Source organism: Balaenoptera borealis, assembly GCF_965194805.1.
Source record: "Balaenoptera borealis genome assembly, chromosome: 1".
Classification (NCBI taxonomy): domain Eukaryota; kingdom Metazoa; phylum Chordata; class Mammalia; order Artiodactyla; family Balaenopteridae; genus Balaenoptera; species Balaenoptera borealis.
This window is the reverse complement of record NC_138860.1, coordinates 51569891-51586633: the sequence shown is the minus strand read 5'-3', so window position 1 is coordinate 51586633 and position 16743 is coordinate 51569891. Positions and strand designations below refer to the sequence as shown.

General features: G+C 37.4%; 1 protein-coding gene across 9 annotated transcripts in view; it reads right to left on the bottom strand.

Annotated features, from left to right (window-relative positions):
* The window catches only part of ABL2 (ABL proto-oncogene 2, non-receptor tyrosine kinase), a 117441-nt gene that overhangs the window by 24322 nt on the left and 76376 nt on the right, over nt 1-16743 (bottom strand). For 3 of the 9 annotated variants that reach the window (XM_082378387.1, XM_082378392.1, XM_082378389.1), the window contains 2 exons: nt 3062-3124; nt 1661-1831 (listed from right to left, as the gene is read on the bottom strand). In XM_082378387.1, the coding sequence (XP_082234513.1) occupies nt 1661-1831; nt 3062-3124 (234 nt within the window). The other 6 variants (XM_082378388.1, XM_082378393.1, XM_082378391.1 and 3 more) reach the window with 3 other exon arrangements.

Genomic DNA, 16743 nt, shown 5'->3' with positions numbered 1-16743 from the left:
GGGAATCCCACTTCTTGGGCTGCACACTAGTAGTTGCCATTACTGGTAACAGATGAATCAACAGGCTTTCTTTATCAATGTTTCCTTGGTGACTGACTGAGCTATCTTGGAAAATAACTGACATGAAAATTATATCTAGGAAAGAATGTTCTGAGTCTTCACTTCACCAACTTCTCCACTGAAGCATCTTAAGGTAAAAGAGTGTGTTGTAGCCCAAAGAGACTACCTACCACACAGTATATAATGCTTTTGAAGTCCTTTGTTTTATCCTAAACCTCTGTGTAAAATTTTCCTCCCATCATAAAACACAGCCCCCCACACATGTACAAATACCATCACCAACCTACCGCCCCCAAAACTACCCAAAATCTTTAAGTAAATTGATGTTAGGAGATAATAATGCACTTTACTTTTCCTGTACTTTTGAAACCTCCTTGCACATGTACACATACAATCATGCCCACTCTGGGACATACCTACACCCCAGTTTGAGAAACTCAGTTTTAAGGATTTCTGCTTTTGAAGAATCTGGCTGGATTTTAAAAATTGATGTATATAAAAATTTTATTTAACGGTAACATTCCTTGAGTGGAGACCTGTCTTCTTAATTTGGTATATGTGCTCCCATTTAATACCTCATTCTGAACCCTTACAAATAAAAAGAATATGTTTGACAAATAATCATTTAAGTTACATTTTCATTTAGCTAAAAATTATCCTGAATCTTATTTTTTCCCAGTAGGAAGCTTTCATAAATGCAAAAGACAAGAAAAGCTTAAGCAGATTAGCAATCCAACTCACGTACACAATGAGAATGTCCTATACTATTTCTTTCTCAAAAAAGTTTCACGTTTTCTGTCCTTGTTCAAAAAACCAATAATGGTTGGTTTTACCTGGACATGTTCTCGATGTTCCCTTTGATAAGAATTTACTACTGAAAATAAACTACTACTCTGTTGAGAGTGTTAGTACAATAGAAACCCTTCCTACTAGTCCTTTCACTAACGCATATAAACACAAATGAGAGATAAGTTGTCTAGGCCAGTGCTACTCAAAGCAGGTCCACAACAAGATGCTTGTGCCAGAATGTGAATCACTGGATTACTTTCTTCCTGCTGAAAGTCTTGTTCCAAAAAAGGAAAATGTCAGCTGAACTAAATAATAAATAGTGTACTTAGCAATGTAGTTGTTTTACATTTTGAGTGAAAGTTCTTAATCTCAGTGCAGACTGGTAACGAATGGTTCTCAAATAGGCAGTCAGTCCACGAACGACACTTAGAGTAGCACTGGGGTCTGGCAACATGACATCTTAGCCACAGTTCAGTGAGAAGAGGTGTACGGTAAACCTTACCTTTGTGGCAGGTGAATGCTGGCATATTATGTATAGTACAGAATTCCGAGAATGAGTAAAGTTTATGTATATATCGTGTGGTGTTTTTTCTAAAGTACTTCGTCTCATTTTAGCCTTAATAAAAATCCTATAAAGTAGATAAAGTGGCATTATCCCCTACAAAGGTTTAAAAAAAAAGAATGAACCAAAGGTATCTGGGCCCAAATTGCCTAGCTAATTTTAATCAGAGGCAGAATCTAGAATACACCCCTTTATTTCTTAACCACTAATAAAAACTGAAAAGTGAGAGGATGTTACATAGAAGCTCACCTTTAGTAATACTCAGTGTGTTATCACCACTTGCTACGAAATCATAAAGTGCAACAAAGAGATTAGGGTCACTCTCAGTGGCTCCAAGCAAGTTCTCCTTGGAGCTCCACCTGATGGCTTCATTCAGGGCCTGGGGTTCAACATCACAACCATAGGGGCGGTGCAAGGCTTCTGAAAGACATAAAGAGAAAGGAGTTCACAGTAAGTCCAAGAGATGGAAATTCATTTGAATTCAGTACATACACAATATTTTAGCTGCTGGCATTATACTGATGGCTCCAGGGTGGAACAAAACTGTACACATAGTTGTGGAGTCATGAAGAATGAGCAAAACAGCACCATCTCCTAAGCAGGAGAGAAGTCTACTTGTTGAAAATACAACAAGATAGAGAAAAGAACACAAAACGAGCATTTAGCTGTTATATGCCTTAACCAAAATCAGAACTAAATGAATAGGAAAGGCACAGTTTCCTCAAAATAAAAAAAGAAATCTCAAAAAGAAATGGCAGTTCATTTTATAAAACACACAAGATATTTTGTCTAGGTGACGGTGGTTTTAAGAAGGAATAGTTATGTTTTATAAGTCCTCCCAAAGTACCTTTCTCCCCTTACTCTCTCCATATAAAACAAATTGTGGAAAAGATAATAGAGATTTTAAGAAATATGTACAGACTGTATTAATCCAGACCTTCCATTTACATATAGAAAATTACAGAAAGTGCTTTTAGAAAAAAATCCTAAAATTATCTATTAAATAACAGAAAAATATTTTGGTTTAATACAAAATATTTTTGGCATCCCAAAATACCTTTGTGTTACCATGCACTGTCTATAACATAACAGCTTTCAATTGTTAATTGTTTTAATGAAAAAAAAATTTTTACCCTATTTTCTTTTCCTAAGTGGTACATTTTTATAAAATAACTAACTTAGGGCTCTAGAAAATACTGCCAGCAGTGGACATGATTTATTGAGTTTCTATCATGTGTACTGGTTGAAGCCTTGTAAGACCTGGTTTCTTCCTCAAGGCATTGTGGTTCTTAGATTTAGTTATACTACACAAACAGGTGATCCCTATACCATCTTAGTTAAAGATCACCTGCTTCTCACAGTTCAGGATGATTATACAAAAATTACACTCATCTTTCAGTAGCAATGTTCTTAATCACTAAAAACTGGTTTTTGTGGCAATCTGCCACTATCCAGCTGCCTCTGTCATAAAACAACACTTTTCTAGTATGTCTCTCTCTCCCTCTCCTTCCACTCATTTTTAATTTAAACTTGGTTTTATCATACATGAAGAAAAACCCTTGAATCCGTGATTTTCTTTCTTTTCCAATCCATTCCCTCCTCTCCTTCTGTACTGCCAATGTCTTAGTTCAGATTCCCATCATCTCTCACCTGGACTACTGCCTCCAGTCTTGTCTCCCTCAAATCCATCCTCCACACAGCTGGCAAAGTGATCTATTTAAAACAAAAATTTGACCATGTCACTCTTCTTAAGATTCTTTAATAGTTCACCATCAAGCTAAAATCTCTTTAACATGGCCTACAAGGTCTCTTATTATCAGATCTCTACCTATTCCTCCAGCTTCACCTCTCCCCCATTCCACACCTCAAATTTTACATCTGAACATACACCATGATGCTTCCTACCTTTTTGCCTTTGTTCACATAGTCCTATCTACCTAGAATGTGCACTCATTCCACCCTTTTTTTTGACTGGCTGGCTTCTACTCATTTTATTGATATAACACTCAACTCCAATATAACCTCCCCGTGGAAGCCTCACATGCTCCTCCTCCCTGTGCTCACAAAAGCATTACCCTTGCTGCAGTAACACCTCCTATCTTTATCCTCAATTTATATTCATTTCCCCAACTTCACAATGTGCTCCTTGGCATAAGAACTGTATCTTTTTTCTAGCAAGAGTCACATAATATGTGTTCAGTAACTGTTGACTGAATGAATAACCAAATTACACAAAAATATAAGTGATAGGAAACAGTGAGATGTCTTTTAAACTTCAAATAGCATTAACCAATGTTTTTAAAATGGCTTCATAACTGTCTGTATCAGATAGACAGAAATTCCTCTTATAGGTTGGATGTTCTTCTAACAGTTTATTTCACTTCTTCACATTCCTTCCTCCTCTTAAAAAGAATATATTTTTTAAATTTCACAGCTAATTAAATTGTTTTACATTAAGAATGTTAACAACAAACCTGATGATTGTCAAACAGTTCAAGTATATTTCCTTCTTTTTAGATAAAAGAAAGTCCCCCTTGTTTGACATTACAAGAAGAACAAAAATCAAGGGTAACAAGAACTTCTGTACTACCAAGTCAGAAACAGTAATCAAGTAGACACTGAAGCCAACTCTTAAATCCTATCAGGCCAGAAACAACAAATACTGTATGTATATTTATACCTTACTTTGTGAAACCCAGTATATTAAAAATCTAAGATTTACAAAACTAATGATTTTAGTGAACATCTACTATACAGTAGGCACCATGCTAGGCCTCAGAATATAAAGATTAAAAATCACTAATAACATTATTTGGACTTACTATAAAAAACTAGCATCCATTCTTTCCCCCAAATGTGCTGCTCTCACAGAATTTTCCACCTCAGTTAATGGCAAGTCCATCTTTTCAGTTCCTCAGGCCAAAAACCTTGGAAGTTTGAGTACCAACTGTAAGATAAATAAGCTCTGGGGATCTAGTGTATAACATAGTAATTATAGCTAATAATACTGTATTATAAATTTTAAAATTGCTAAGAGACTAGATTGAAATTGTTCTTAACACAAAAAAGAAATGGTAATTATGTGACATGATGCAGGTATTAGCTAATGCTATGATGGTAATCATCTTGCATTATCAAAGTGTACCAAATCAACACTTATGTATTATTATACCTTAAACTTATACAATGTTATATGTCAATTATATCAATAAAGGTGAGGAAAGAAAAACAAAAAACCTTGGAATCATTCATGACTCCTTTTTTGCTCTCCAATACAACATCCAATCCATCAGGAAATCCTATTGGCACTGCCTCCAAGAATATATCTGGAATCTATCCATTTCTCACCGCCTCCACTACTACTGCCCTGTCACCACCATCATCTCTCAGCTAGATTATTTCACTAGACTTCTAACTGATCTCCATGCTTCTTATCCTAGCTCTCTACTGTCTATTCTCAACACACCAACCAGCTTTTAAAGCATAAGTCAGATTGCTTTACTCCTCTGCTCGAAACTCTTTGATGGCTCCTTATCTTGGAATAAAAGCTAAAGTCCTTACAAGGGGCCTGCAAGGCCCTTTGCAACTTACCTTGCCCAATTCATCTTCCTACTATTCCTCTCCCATTTTACCTCATTCTGACTACTGGCATCCCTGCTGTTGCCTGAACAAGACAGGCACACTCCTACCTCAGGACCTTTGTACTGGCTTTTCCATCCGCCTAAAACATTCTTCCCCAAGACATCCACATGACACTTCACTCAAATGTTACCCTCTTGGTACGGCATTCTCTGACCATCCTATTTTAAAATGCATCTACTCCTGACAACACTTCCACATCCCCCACGCCTCCTTTCCGAATGTATTTCTCTCCATCACTTTTTTTTTTATAAATTTATTATTATTTTTTTGGCTGTGTTGGGTCTTCGTTGCCATGCGTGGGTTTTCTCTAGTTGCGGAGAGTGGGCTCAGTAGTTGTGGCTCACGGGCTTTAGAGCACGGGCTCAGTAGTTGTGGCACACGGGCTTAGCTGCTCTGCAGCATGTGGGATCTTCCTGGCCCAGAGCTCGAACCCGTGTTCCCTGCATTGGCAGGCGGATTCTTAACCACTGCACCACCAGGGAAGTCCCTCCATCACTCTTACTACCACAAAATATGTAATTTATTTATCATCACATTCACATCAACTATTACCTCATCCCACAAGAATATTAGTTTCAGGAGGACAGATATTTTTGCCTGCTTTGTTCACTAATAAATTCCAAGCACCCCGAACAGTGAATGCATATAAGAGGCTCTTGAAAACAATTTGTTGAATAAATGAATCATGCATACTGCTATACTCACAGAGGGTGCTATGAGAGGACAGAATAAGAAAACAAAACTCTGCAGTCAGAAAAGGTTTCAGAGAAGAGAAAGCATTTAAATTGGATGAGCAGGAATTCTGCTCTGATGATAGTAGAATGACAGACTGTCAAAGTGCAAGGACATGTCTATGACATGTGATTCATCTGTACTGGAGAGGAACTCCATCAAGCTCAAAGGAGGATTTTTAAAGGCAAGTCAGCTTCTTAAAACCATGTTATTTGACAAAAGGAGAAAGGAGAATGAGACCTATGGCACAATTTTATGAAAACTTAAAACATATATACAGGCCAAAAAATACTGTACATTTCTGTAATATATACAAAATAATAAATACAGGAAAACAGTCATTTCTGAGACCAAAGCACTAGAAGAACCACAACTTGGAAAACAATCCTTTTTATTCCCCAATCCCCTTCTTCCCATCTCTGGTTTTACAGTCTTTTTGGTCAAGTCAAAAGATCTTATTTCCTTCGTTTCTTCTTTCTTCCCACTCTTTTGTTCTCACAGTACTAAGGCTCTATTTCCTGTACAATCCGCCTGCACAGGATATCCACTTAAACACCATCCTACCCACTAGCACCAAACAAAAGGGGAAATTTTCCAAAGACAAGAAATAACCTAACATTTTCCTGAGGCCAGGAATGAACATGTTTTAAATCGTAAAGAGTTAAAGAACTAAATGGGGGAGAGCAAGCTAAGGAATGAAGACAAAAAGAGGGGGGAGGACCTATAGGAAGTAAATGCCACCGTGTTATCCAGTAGGTCTAGTCTATGCTACTTTCCTCATCGGCTTAAGACAGTCAAATCTGGATGATTCAGATGTACTGCACCCGCCCAAATACAAGTGTGTAGGCTGGGAATGTTTTATTTTTGAACAACGTCAAGTGACTACTATACATGAGGTAACTTAGATAGTGAGTTATCTGTCATTACTCACTATTGTTGAGGTATATCATGGACTTAAGATGACACAACAGAAGACTCTAATTTTTACTTATGGAATATAGGACCCAGGTAGCAGAAATACATTGTGACTATTAAGAAAAGGTAATTTTGTTACTTTTTTCTACTCATACACTTGTAGGAAACAACAAAAATAAGGTAAAACATAGAAGTAGCAGCTTGTACAAAGTAAATTATCAGGATTAAACAAGTTAAAATCCAGAATAAAACTCAAATTCAGAGATAATTCCTAAATTTAACGTTTAATGTTTAATTACTGTTTAAATAATGTCTAATGTTTAATTTAATGTTTAATTTTACTTAAAACACTTTTTACCAATTAGTCATTCAATAACTTTTAGCAGAAATTTCTAAGTTTAAGAAATTTCTAGGTAGAAATTTGTCAGGTAGTAATTGGAGAAATTAATATTCAAAAATTTCAGTTTAGGCATTTCCAAGCATTTTTACAAACACTTATCTTCCTAGAATTCTACTTTGATTCCATATTCTCTAAGAAGCTAATACATTTTTTTTTTTTCTTTTTGGTTGTGCCGCGCAGCTTGCAGGATTTCAGTTCCCCAACCAGGGGTCAAACCCAGGCCCACAGCAGTGAAAGCACAGAGTCCTAACCCCTGGACCACCTGGGAAGTCCCTAAGAAACTAATACTTTTTAACACCTCTTTTAAAAACTGTGTAAGGTGGTTAGATAAATCAATTGTTCTCAATATCAAGCCATATGTATCTTAATACTACAAAATATCATGTTATTCATTTCTTCTTTCATTCAATAGGTACTTACTAAGGTCCTACTATGAAATACCAGGAAAAAAAAACACATGAAGCTTCACTGGCCAAGAATAAAGATGATAACAATAGTAGATAATATCAATTTTTTGAAATCTCCATTCATGCTTGATTACTGTAATTATGTACCCTCCCTAAACTATCACCCTTATATCATACCTGTCAAGTTGGGTAGAGCAGTTTCTGAGGCCTCACTGCACAGGTAGCAAGGCGATGTGTCCTGATCTCTGCCATAACAATTAGGTAGAAGCAGAGCTGTCCCAAAGACCATTCCTCTGCCCAGAAGCACAAAAGTTTAACTGATGTATGTACAGAGGAAGTCTTGGAATTCCACTCTCTGACAAGCAATACCATATGCATGTGACACTCATTCATGTACTCAGTAGCCAGAAGGAACCAATGGAAGGGTAAGCATTTACAAGTCCAAAGTGGGTGAAGAGTTACATAAAGGAAAATGTCTAGTAATTAGCAAAACATTGAGTCAGAATGGAGATACTTCAAAACCTCTGGAACATTTTGAAAAAATAAGTAAAAACTGACACACATGAGTAACAAATAATAAAATACGTAGGGATTAGTACATATAGATGGGGTTTCATTCCTAAGTGATAATGAAGTGAGACTGTAGAGAAAAGTTTCCTTGAAGAAAACGCATTTACAATAAGTGTTTACACTTTTAAAAGAGAGGAAACGCCTAACAAGACTCATCTTTTGCATCACTTAAATTAGTTCACGAAACCACAAATCCAAAGTCAAAGAAATAGTTACAATCTGATTCATAAGCACAGAAGCCAGGAAATGACAGCCTTCACTAAAATTTTGGCTCTATTATAGCTTAATAAAGGTTAAAAACATGGCATGATAGTGCTGAAAACTTTTGAGTATTAAAACTTTTAAAAGTGAAAGCCTAACCTTTGTTAATACATAAGAACAAAGTTAAATAAAACTTAAGAACCTTATAGGAAATTAGTAAAATCTACAAATGATGGATGACTTTAGTGGTATAATCTACAAAAATAATACAAGAATGTGTTACTGTACACCTAAGAACACCCATTGATTCAATAAATATTTGTTAAGTACCTACTATGTACCAGCCACTGTGCTTGGTTCCAGGTCAATAAAGGTTAATGGTAAAATTATAGATAGTAGAACTGAAATAGCCTTCAATAAAGATGTTACAAAATTATAATGTAAACTTAAAGAATGACTTTGATGTAGGTAATTATTAACAGTGTAAAAAAAACAAACCTTATGCACTCAAAGAAATTAACTTTAAAAAAAAAAAAAAGAAATTAACTTTTATGAAGCCAGTACTGTTAACATCATGAGGAAAGCAAGAGTTAAACGACTAATGGGTTACCTCAAATTAATGACTCAGAATTTCAAATACTGGGTTGAATTTCTCCTTCCCTAAATTACACAAAATAAAAGGCAAAGGAGCTCCATAATTCATATTTTATACATATCTATATTCTATACCATATGATTTACTATTTAATCAGTAAATCTGCTATTTAAATTACCAATAATTTATAGTTACATTTTTTAAGGCTCCTATATTGTTTTTTTTTTTAAAGATCGTTTTGTGATCTCAGATTAACAGCTTTGTTCTTTCTTTTTTTTTTTAATTTTTATTTATTTATTTATTTATTTATGGCTGTGTTGGGTCTTCGTTTCGGTGTGAGGGCTTTCTCTAGTTGCAGCAAGTGGGGGCCACTCTTCATCGCGGTGCGTGGGCCTCTCATTATCGCGGCCTCTCTTGTTGCGGAGCACAGACTCCAGACGCGCAGGCTCAGTAATTATGGCTCACGGGCCTAGTTGCTCCGCGGCATGTGGGATCTTCCCAGACCAGGGCTCGAACCCGTGTCCCCTGCACTAGCAGGCAGATTCTCAACCACTGCGCCACCAGGGAAGCCCAGTATTTCATTCTTTTTGATGTGATGGTAAATGGATTATTTCTTGAATTTGTCTTTCTGATCTTTTGTTGTTAGTGTATAGAAATGCAACAGCTTTCTGTGTATTAATTTTGTAACCTGCCACTTTACCAAATTCACTGATGAGCTCTAGTAGTTTTCTGGTAGTGTCTTTAGGATTTTCTATGTATAGTATCATGTAATCTGCAAACAGTGACAGCTTAACTTCTTCTTTTCCAATTTGGATTCCTTTTATTTCTTTTTCTTCTCTGATTGCTAGAGCTAGGACTTTCAAAACTATGTTAAATAAAAGCAGCAAGTGGACATCCCTGTCTTATTCCTCATCTTAGAGGAAATACTTTCAGCTTTTCACCGTTGAGTATGATGTTAGCTGTAGGTTTGTTGTAATGGCTTTTATTATGTTGAGGTATATTCCCTCTATCCCACTTTCTGGAGAGTTTTTATCATAAATGGGTGTTGAATTTTGTTGAAAGCTTTTTCTGCATCTATTGAGATGATCATATGGTTTTTATTCTTCAATTTCTTGATGTAGTGTATCACACTGATTGATCTGTGGATACTGAATAATCCTTGCATCCCTGGGATAAATCCCACTTGATCATGGTGTATGATCCTTTTAATGCATTGTTGGATTTGGAGTGCTAGCATTTTGTTGAGAATTTTAGCATCTATGTTCATCAGTGAATTACTGGCCTGTAATTTTCTTTTTTTGTGGTATCTGTCTGGTTTTGGTATCGGGTTACTGTGGCTTTGTAGAAATGAGTTTCAGAGTTTTCCTTCCTCTGCAATTTTTTGGAACAGTTTCAGAAGGATAGGTGTTAGCTCTTCTCTAAATGTTTGATAGAGTTTGCCTGTGAAGCCATCAGGTCCTGGGCTTTTGTTTGATGGGAGTTTTTAAATCACAGTTTCAATTTCAGTGTTTGTGATTGGTCTGTTCATATTTTCTATGTCTTCCTGGTTCAGTCTTGGGAGACTGTACCTTTCTAAGAATTTGTCCATTTCTTCCAGGTTGTCCATTTTATTGGCATACAGTTGCTTATAGTCGTCCCTTATGATCCTTTGTATTTCTGTGGTGACAGTTGTAACTTCTCCTTTTTCATTTCTAATCTTATTGATGAGTCCTCTCCCTTTTTTTCTTGATGAGTCTGGCTAAAGGTTTATTAATTTTGTTTATCTTTTCAAAGAACCAGCTTTTAGTTTCATTGATTTGCTACTGTCTTCTTTGTCTCTATTTTGTTTATTTCTGCTCTGATCTTTATGATTTCTTTCCTTCTGCTAACTTTAGGTTTTGTTTGTTCTTCTTTCTCTAGTTGCTTTAGGTGAAAGGTTAGGTTGCTTATTTGAGATTTTTCTTGGCTCCTTGGGTAAGATTGTATTGTTATAAACTTTCCTCTTAGAACTGCTTTTGCTGCATCCCATAGGTTTTGGACTGTTGTGCTTTCATTTTCGTTTGTCTCTAAGTATTTTTTTGATTTCCTCTTTGATTTCTTCAGTGAACCATTGGTTGTTCAGTAGCATATTGTTTAGCCTCCACATGTTAGTGTTTTTTATAGTTTTTTTCTTGTAGTTTATTTCTAATCTCATAGCATTGTGGTCAGAAAAAATGCTTGATATGATTTCGATTTTCTTAAATTTACCAAGGCTTGCTTTGTGGCCCAGCACGTGGCCAACCCTAGAGAAGGTTCCCTGTGCACTTAAGAATGTGTATTCTGTTGCTTTTAGATGGAATGCCCTATAAATATCAATTAAGTCCATCTGTTCTAATGTGTCATTTACGGCCTGTGTTTCCTTATTGATTTTCTGTCTGGATGATCAGTGAGGTGTTCAAGTCCCCGGTATTATTGTGTTACTGTCTATTTCTCCCCTTACGGCTGTTAGTATTTGCCTTATATATTGAGGTGCTCCTACGTTGGGTGCATATATATTTACAACTGTTATATCTTCTTCTTGGATTGATCCCTTGATAATTATGTAGTGTCCTTCTTTGTCTCTTATAACAGTCTTTATTTTAAAGTCTATTTCCTCTGATATGAGTATTGCTACTCCAGCTTTCTTTTGATTTCCATTTGCGTGGAATACATTCTTCCATCCCTTCACTTCCAGTCTGTATGTGTCCCTAGGTCTGAGGTGGGTCTCTTGTAGACAGCATACATACAGGTCTTGTTTCTGTATCAGCCAGTCTATGTCTTTTGGTTGGCACATTTAATCCATTTACATTTAAGGTAATTATCAATATGTGTGTTCCTATTGCCATTTTCTTAATTGTTTCTGTAGGTCTTTCTTCTTCCCTTCCTCTTCTGTTCTCTTCTCTTGTGGTTTGATGACCCTCTTTAGTACTGTGTTTGGGCTGCTCTTCCTTTTTTGTGTGTGTATCTATTGTAGTTTTGGGTTTTGCTGCTCCCATGAGGTTTTGATATAGCACTCTATATAGGTACAAGGTTGTTTTAAGTTGCTAGTCTCTTTCCTGCCTAGAGGAGTCCCTTTAGCATTTGTTGCAAAGTTGGTGTAGTGTTGCTGAATCCTCTTAGCTTTTGCTTGTCTGTAAAGTTTTTGATTTCTCTGTCAAATCTGAATGAGAGCCTTGCTGTGTAGAGTATTCTGGGTTGTCAATTCTTCCCTTTCATCGCTTTAAATATATCATGCCACTCCCTTCTGGCTTGCAGAGTTTCTACTCAGAAATCAGCTGATAACCTTACGGGAGTTCCCTTGTATGTTATTTGTTGTATTTCCCTTGTTGCTTTTAATATTTTTTCTTTGCCTTTAATTTTTGTCAATTTGATTATTATGTGTCTCAGCATGTTCCTCCTTGGGTTTATCCTGCCTGGGACTCTCTGTGTTCCTGGACTTGGTTTACTGTTTCCTTTCCCATGTTAGGGAAGTTTTCAGCTATTATCTCTTCAAATATTTTCTCTGGTCCTTTCTCTCTCTCTTCTCCTTCTGGGACCCCTATATTGCGAATGTTGGTGCGCTTAATGTTGTCTCAGAGGTCTCTTAGGCTGTCTTCATTTCTTTTCATTCTTTTTTATTTATTCTGTTTCCGTGGCAGTGAATTCCACCATTCTGTCTTCCAGGTCACTTATCTGTTCTTCTGCCTCATTTATTCTACTATTGATTCCTTCCAGTGTATTTTTCATTTCAGTTATTGTATTCTTCATCTCTGTTTGTTCTTTAGTTCTTCTAGGTCTTTGTTAAACATTTCTTGCATCTTCTAAATCTGTGCCTCCATTCTTTTTCTGAGATCCTGGATCATCTTCACTATCATTATTCTGAATTCTTTTTCAGGTAGATTACCTATTTCCACTTCATTTAGTTGTTTTTCTGGGGTTTTATCTTGTTCCTTTAACGGGGACATAATCATCTGCCTTTTCATTTTGTCTAACTTTCTGTGATTGTGGTTTCGTTCCGCATGCTACAGGATTGTAGTTCTTCTTGCTTCTGCTGTCTGCCCTCTGGTGGATGAAGCCATCTAAGAGGCTTGTGCAAGCTTCCTGATGGGAGGGACTGGTGGTGGGTAGAGCTGGGTCTTGCTCTGGTGGGCAGGACCGTGCTCAGTAAAACTTTAATCAGCTTGTCTGCTGATGGGTGGGGCTGTCTTCCCTCCCCGTTTGTTGTTTGGCCAGAGGCGACCCAGCACTGGAGCCTAAAGGCTGTTTGGTGGGGTAAACTGCAGCCCCCAGGAGGGCTCATGCCAATGAGTAATTCCCAGAACTGATGCTGCCAGTGTCCTTGTCCCTGTGGTGAGCCACAGCTGCCCCCCAGCTCTGCAGGAGACCCTCCAACACTAGCAGGTAGGTCTAGTTCAGTATCCTATGGGGTCACCGCTCCTTTCCCCTGGGTATTGGTGTGCACAAGACTGTGTGTGTGCCCTCCAAGAATGGAGCCTCTGTTTCCCCCCGTCTTGTGGAAGTCCTGTAATCAAATCTTGCTGTCTTCAAAGTCCAGTTCTCTGGGGATTCCTCCTCCTGTTGCCGGACCCCCAGGTTGGGAAGCCTGACGTGGGGCTCAGAACCTTCACTCCAGTGGGAAAACTTCTGTATAATTATTCTCCGGTTTGTGAGTCACCCACCTGTCAGTTATGGGATTTGATTTTATCATGATTGCGCCCCTCATACCATCTCACTGCAGTTTCTCCCTTGTCTTTGGATGTGGGGTATCTTTTTTGGTGGGTTCCAGCATCTGCCTGTGGATGGTTGTTCAGCAGTTAGTTGTGATTCCAGTGCTCTCACAAGAAGGAGTGAGCACACTTTCTTCTACTCTGCCATCTTGAACCAATCTGAAAACTGACTTTTAACTGAAAGAACGTGGCAGTGACAATGCAATGACTATTAGGTACTGTTTAATGTCACTACTTTGATTTCTTTTTTTTTTTTTAATTTATTATTATTATTTTAAATTAATTTATTTAATTATTTTTGGCTGTGTTGGGTCTTCGTTTCTGTGTGAGGGCTTTCTCCAGTTGCGGAAAGCGGGGGCCACTCTTCATCGCGGTGCGCGGGCCTCTCATTATCGTGGCCTCTCTTGTTGCGGAACACAGGCTCCAGACGTGCAGGCTCAGTAGTTGTGGCTCACGGGCTTAGTTGCTCCGCAGCATGTGGGATCTTCCCAGACCAGGGCTCGAACCCGTGTCCCCTGCATTAGCAGGCAGATTCTCAACCACTGCGCCACCAGGGAAGCCCACTACTGTGATTTCTATTAAGGGCATAAACAGCTTTACCTATAATGCTTTGGCACCATTAGTGCAAATGTCAGCACAGAGATTTGTTGAACACAATCAGATTATTTATTCATTCATTCATTTATTTATTTATTACTGCACTGGGTCTCAATTGCTGCGTGCAGGTTTTCACTAGTTGCAGTGAGCGGGGGCTCTCTTCGTTGTGGTGAGCAGGGGCTCTCTTCGTTGCGGTACGCAGGCTTCTCATTGCAGTGGCTTCTCTTGTTGCGAAGCACAGGCTCTAGGCGCACGGGCTTCAGTAGTTGTGGCACACAGGCTCAGTAGTTGTGGCGCATGGGCTTAGTTACTCTGTGGCATGTGGGATCTTCCTGGACCAGGGCTCCAACCCATGTCCCCTGCATTGGCAGGCGGATTCTTAACCACTGCACCACCAGGGAAGCCCCACAATCAGATTCTGAGAATTGCTGCCTCTAGGATATCCACCTGAGTTAATGTTTCACTTTATTTTCAATTTTTAAGCCCTGCTTTTTAAAGTTCATTTCATTACATAAAATATTTACATGGTTCCAAAGTTGAATCTACAGAATGAGGCACCCTCCCACCTCTACCCTATTCACTCCTTCCTTAGAGGTAACCTAAATTTAAGTGTTTTATTCTTACACTGTTTTAATGTAAATGGATACATATTCACAAACCCTTCCTTCTTCTTAAACAGTAGGATATTTCACACTTTTTCTCCACTTTGCTCTTCTCACTTAACTATAAGATCACTCCACAGTAGCACACAGAAACAGTTCTCTTCCTATGTACAGCTGCATAATATTTCATGCCAATTACCACACTCTTAAATGAGGACAATTTAGAATAAATAGTAAGGTTTCTTTATTCTGGATCATGAATGTGAAAAAATGCCAGTTACATTTAAATGGTTCCTTCATGAAGTTGGAGAAGAACTAATCAGTGCTGTTTATGTTATTCAACTCCGATTTAGGCAACTAGACATCTCCATTTGTTATCAACTTACGCACACAAACACAAATCAATATATACTTTTTGCTAAAGCATATTGACCTCCCTCTGAATTGCACTGTACAGAACTGAATAAGGGACCCCTAAAAAAATTCTCAATAATTCAACATTTCTCTACAAAACCAAGTTCAGACAATAAGTACATTTCTATTTATAATTCTTGGGTAAGAAAAGAATAGTTACAATAATGATGGGACATTCAGGAGCACCCTTACATTAAACACTGGTCAAAGAAAAAAGTAGAAGGAAAAAACCTACGCAACTCCCACAATAAAAATTAGGCAAGGTTCAGAAAAGTCAAAGTCATTAAAGACATACAAAGGATGTGCAAACAGCTCTGTGGGAAATGACAGCATCTAAGTTAGAAAACTACAAAAATTAAGAAAAGACATTCTACTTGAGGACACGGCAGGGGGAAGGGGAAGCTGGGACAAAGTGAGAGTGTAGCACTGACATGTATACACTACCAAATGTAAAATGGATGGCTAGTGGGAAGCTGCTGCATAGCACAGGGAGATCAGCTCAATGCTTTGTAACAACCTAGAGGGGTGGGATAGGGAGGGTGGGAGGGAGGTTCAAGAGGGAGGGAATATGGGGATATATTTATACATATAGCTGACTCACTTTGTTATACAGCAGAAACTAACACAACATTGTAAAGCAATTATACTCCAATAAAGATATTTTTAAAAAGATACTCTAAAAGTAAAATATGAAAAGATACTTTTGTCATTCTATGCTGCTTTTAATTATCTAAACCATCTAATACCACCTTTAACATTTTAGAGAAAAAAATAAAATGAAAAAGTGCACATGAAAAACTAACCACCAAAAAATGATAAATGAAAGCCTAAGATTAAATGCAACAAAAGTATTAGTATGACATGTTTTCTTTTTAAATTGTTTTCAGTTTATAAAAGCAATATATACTCATTATAGAAAATCTGGGAACTATATATAAATAGACGACACACTACCCACTTCTACACCCCCACTTACTAAATTATTAAAATATTGGCCCTTTTAATCTGCATCATATTTCATTCATTCAGCCAATTATTTATTGAGTGGATACTATGTGCAAAGCATTTTGCTAGGCAGGATATATCAAGTGCTAGGCGAGAAATAAAGTCCATAAGAGAGAAATGTAACAGGTTGAGGTAAGGTGGGGAGTTTCACTACCTCACTGCAGGATCACACTTACAAGAGAACAATGACTGGAATATTGCAGATTTTGCATTTGAAACCTTGGAGGCTAGAAAGAAATGAAAAAGCATTATCTTAAGTGCTCAGAGAAAAAACTGTCATCCCAAAATTCCATAATCACAGAAAACATCCTTCAGAAATGAAGGTGAAATAAAGACATTCTCAGTTGAAGGAAAGAACTCATTGACAGCCGACCTGCTCTAAAAGAATTGTTAAAGGAAATTCTCCAGACAGAATGGAAATACCAGAAGGAAACTTTATTCATTAGGAATAAAGAAAGAGAAACAAAAATAGGAAATAGAATAGACTACTCTTCTCAAGTTCTTTAAAATATGCTTGATGATTGGAAGCAAAAAGTATAACACCATCTG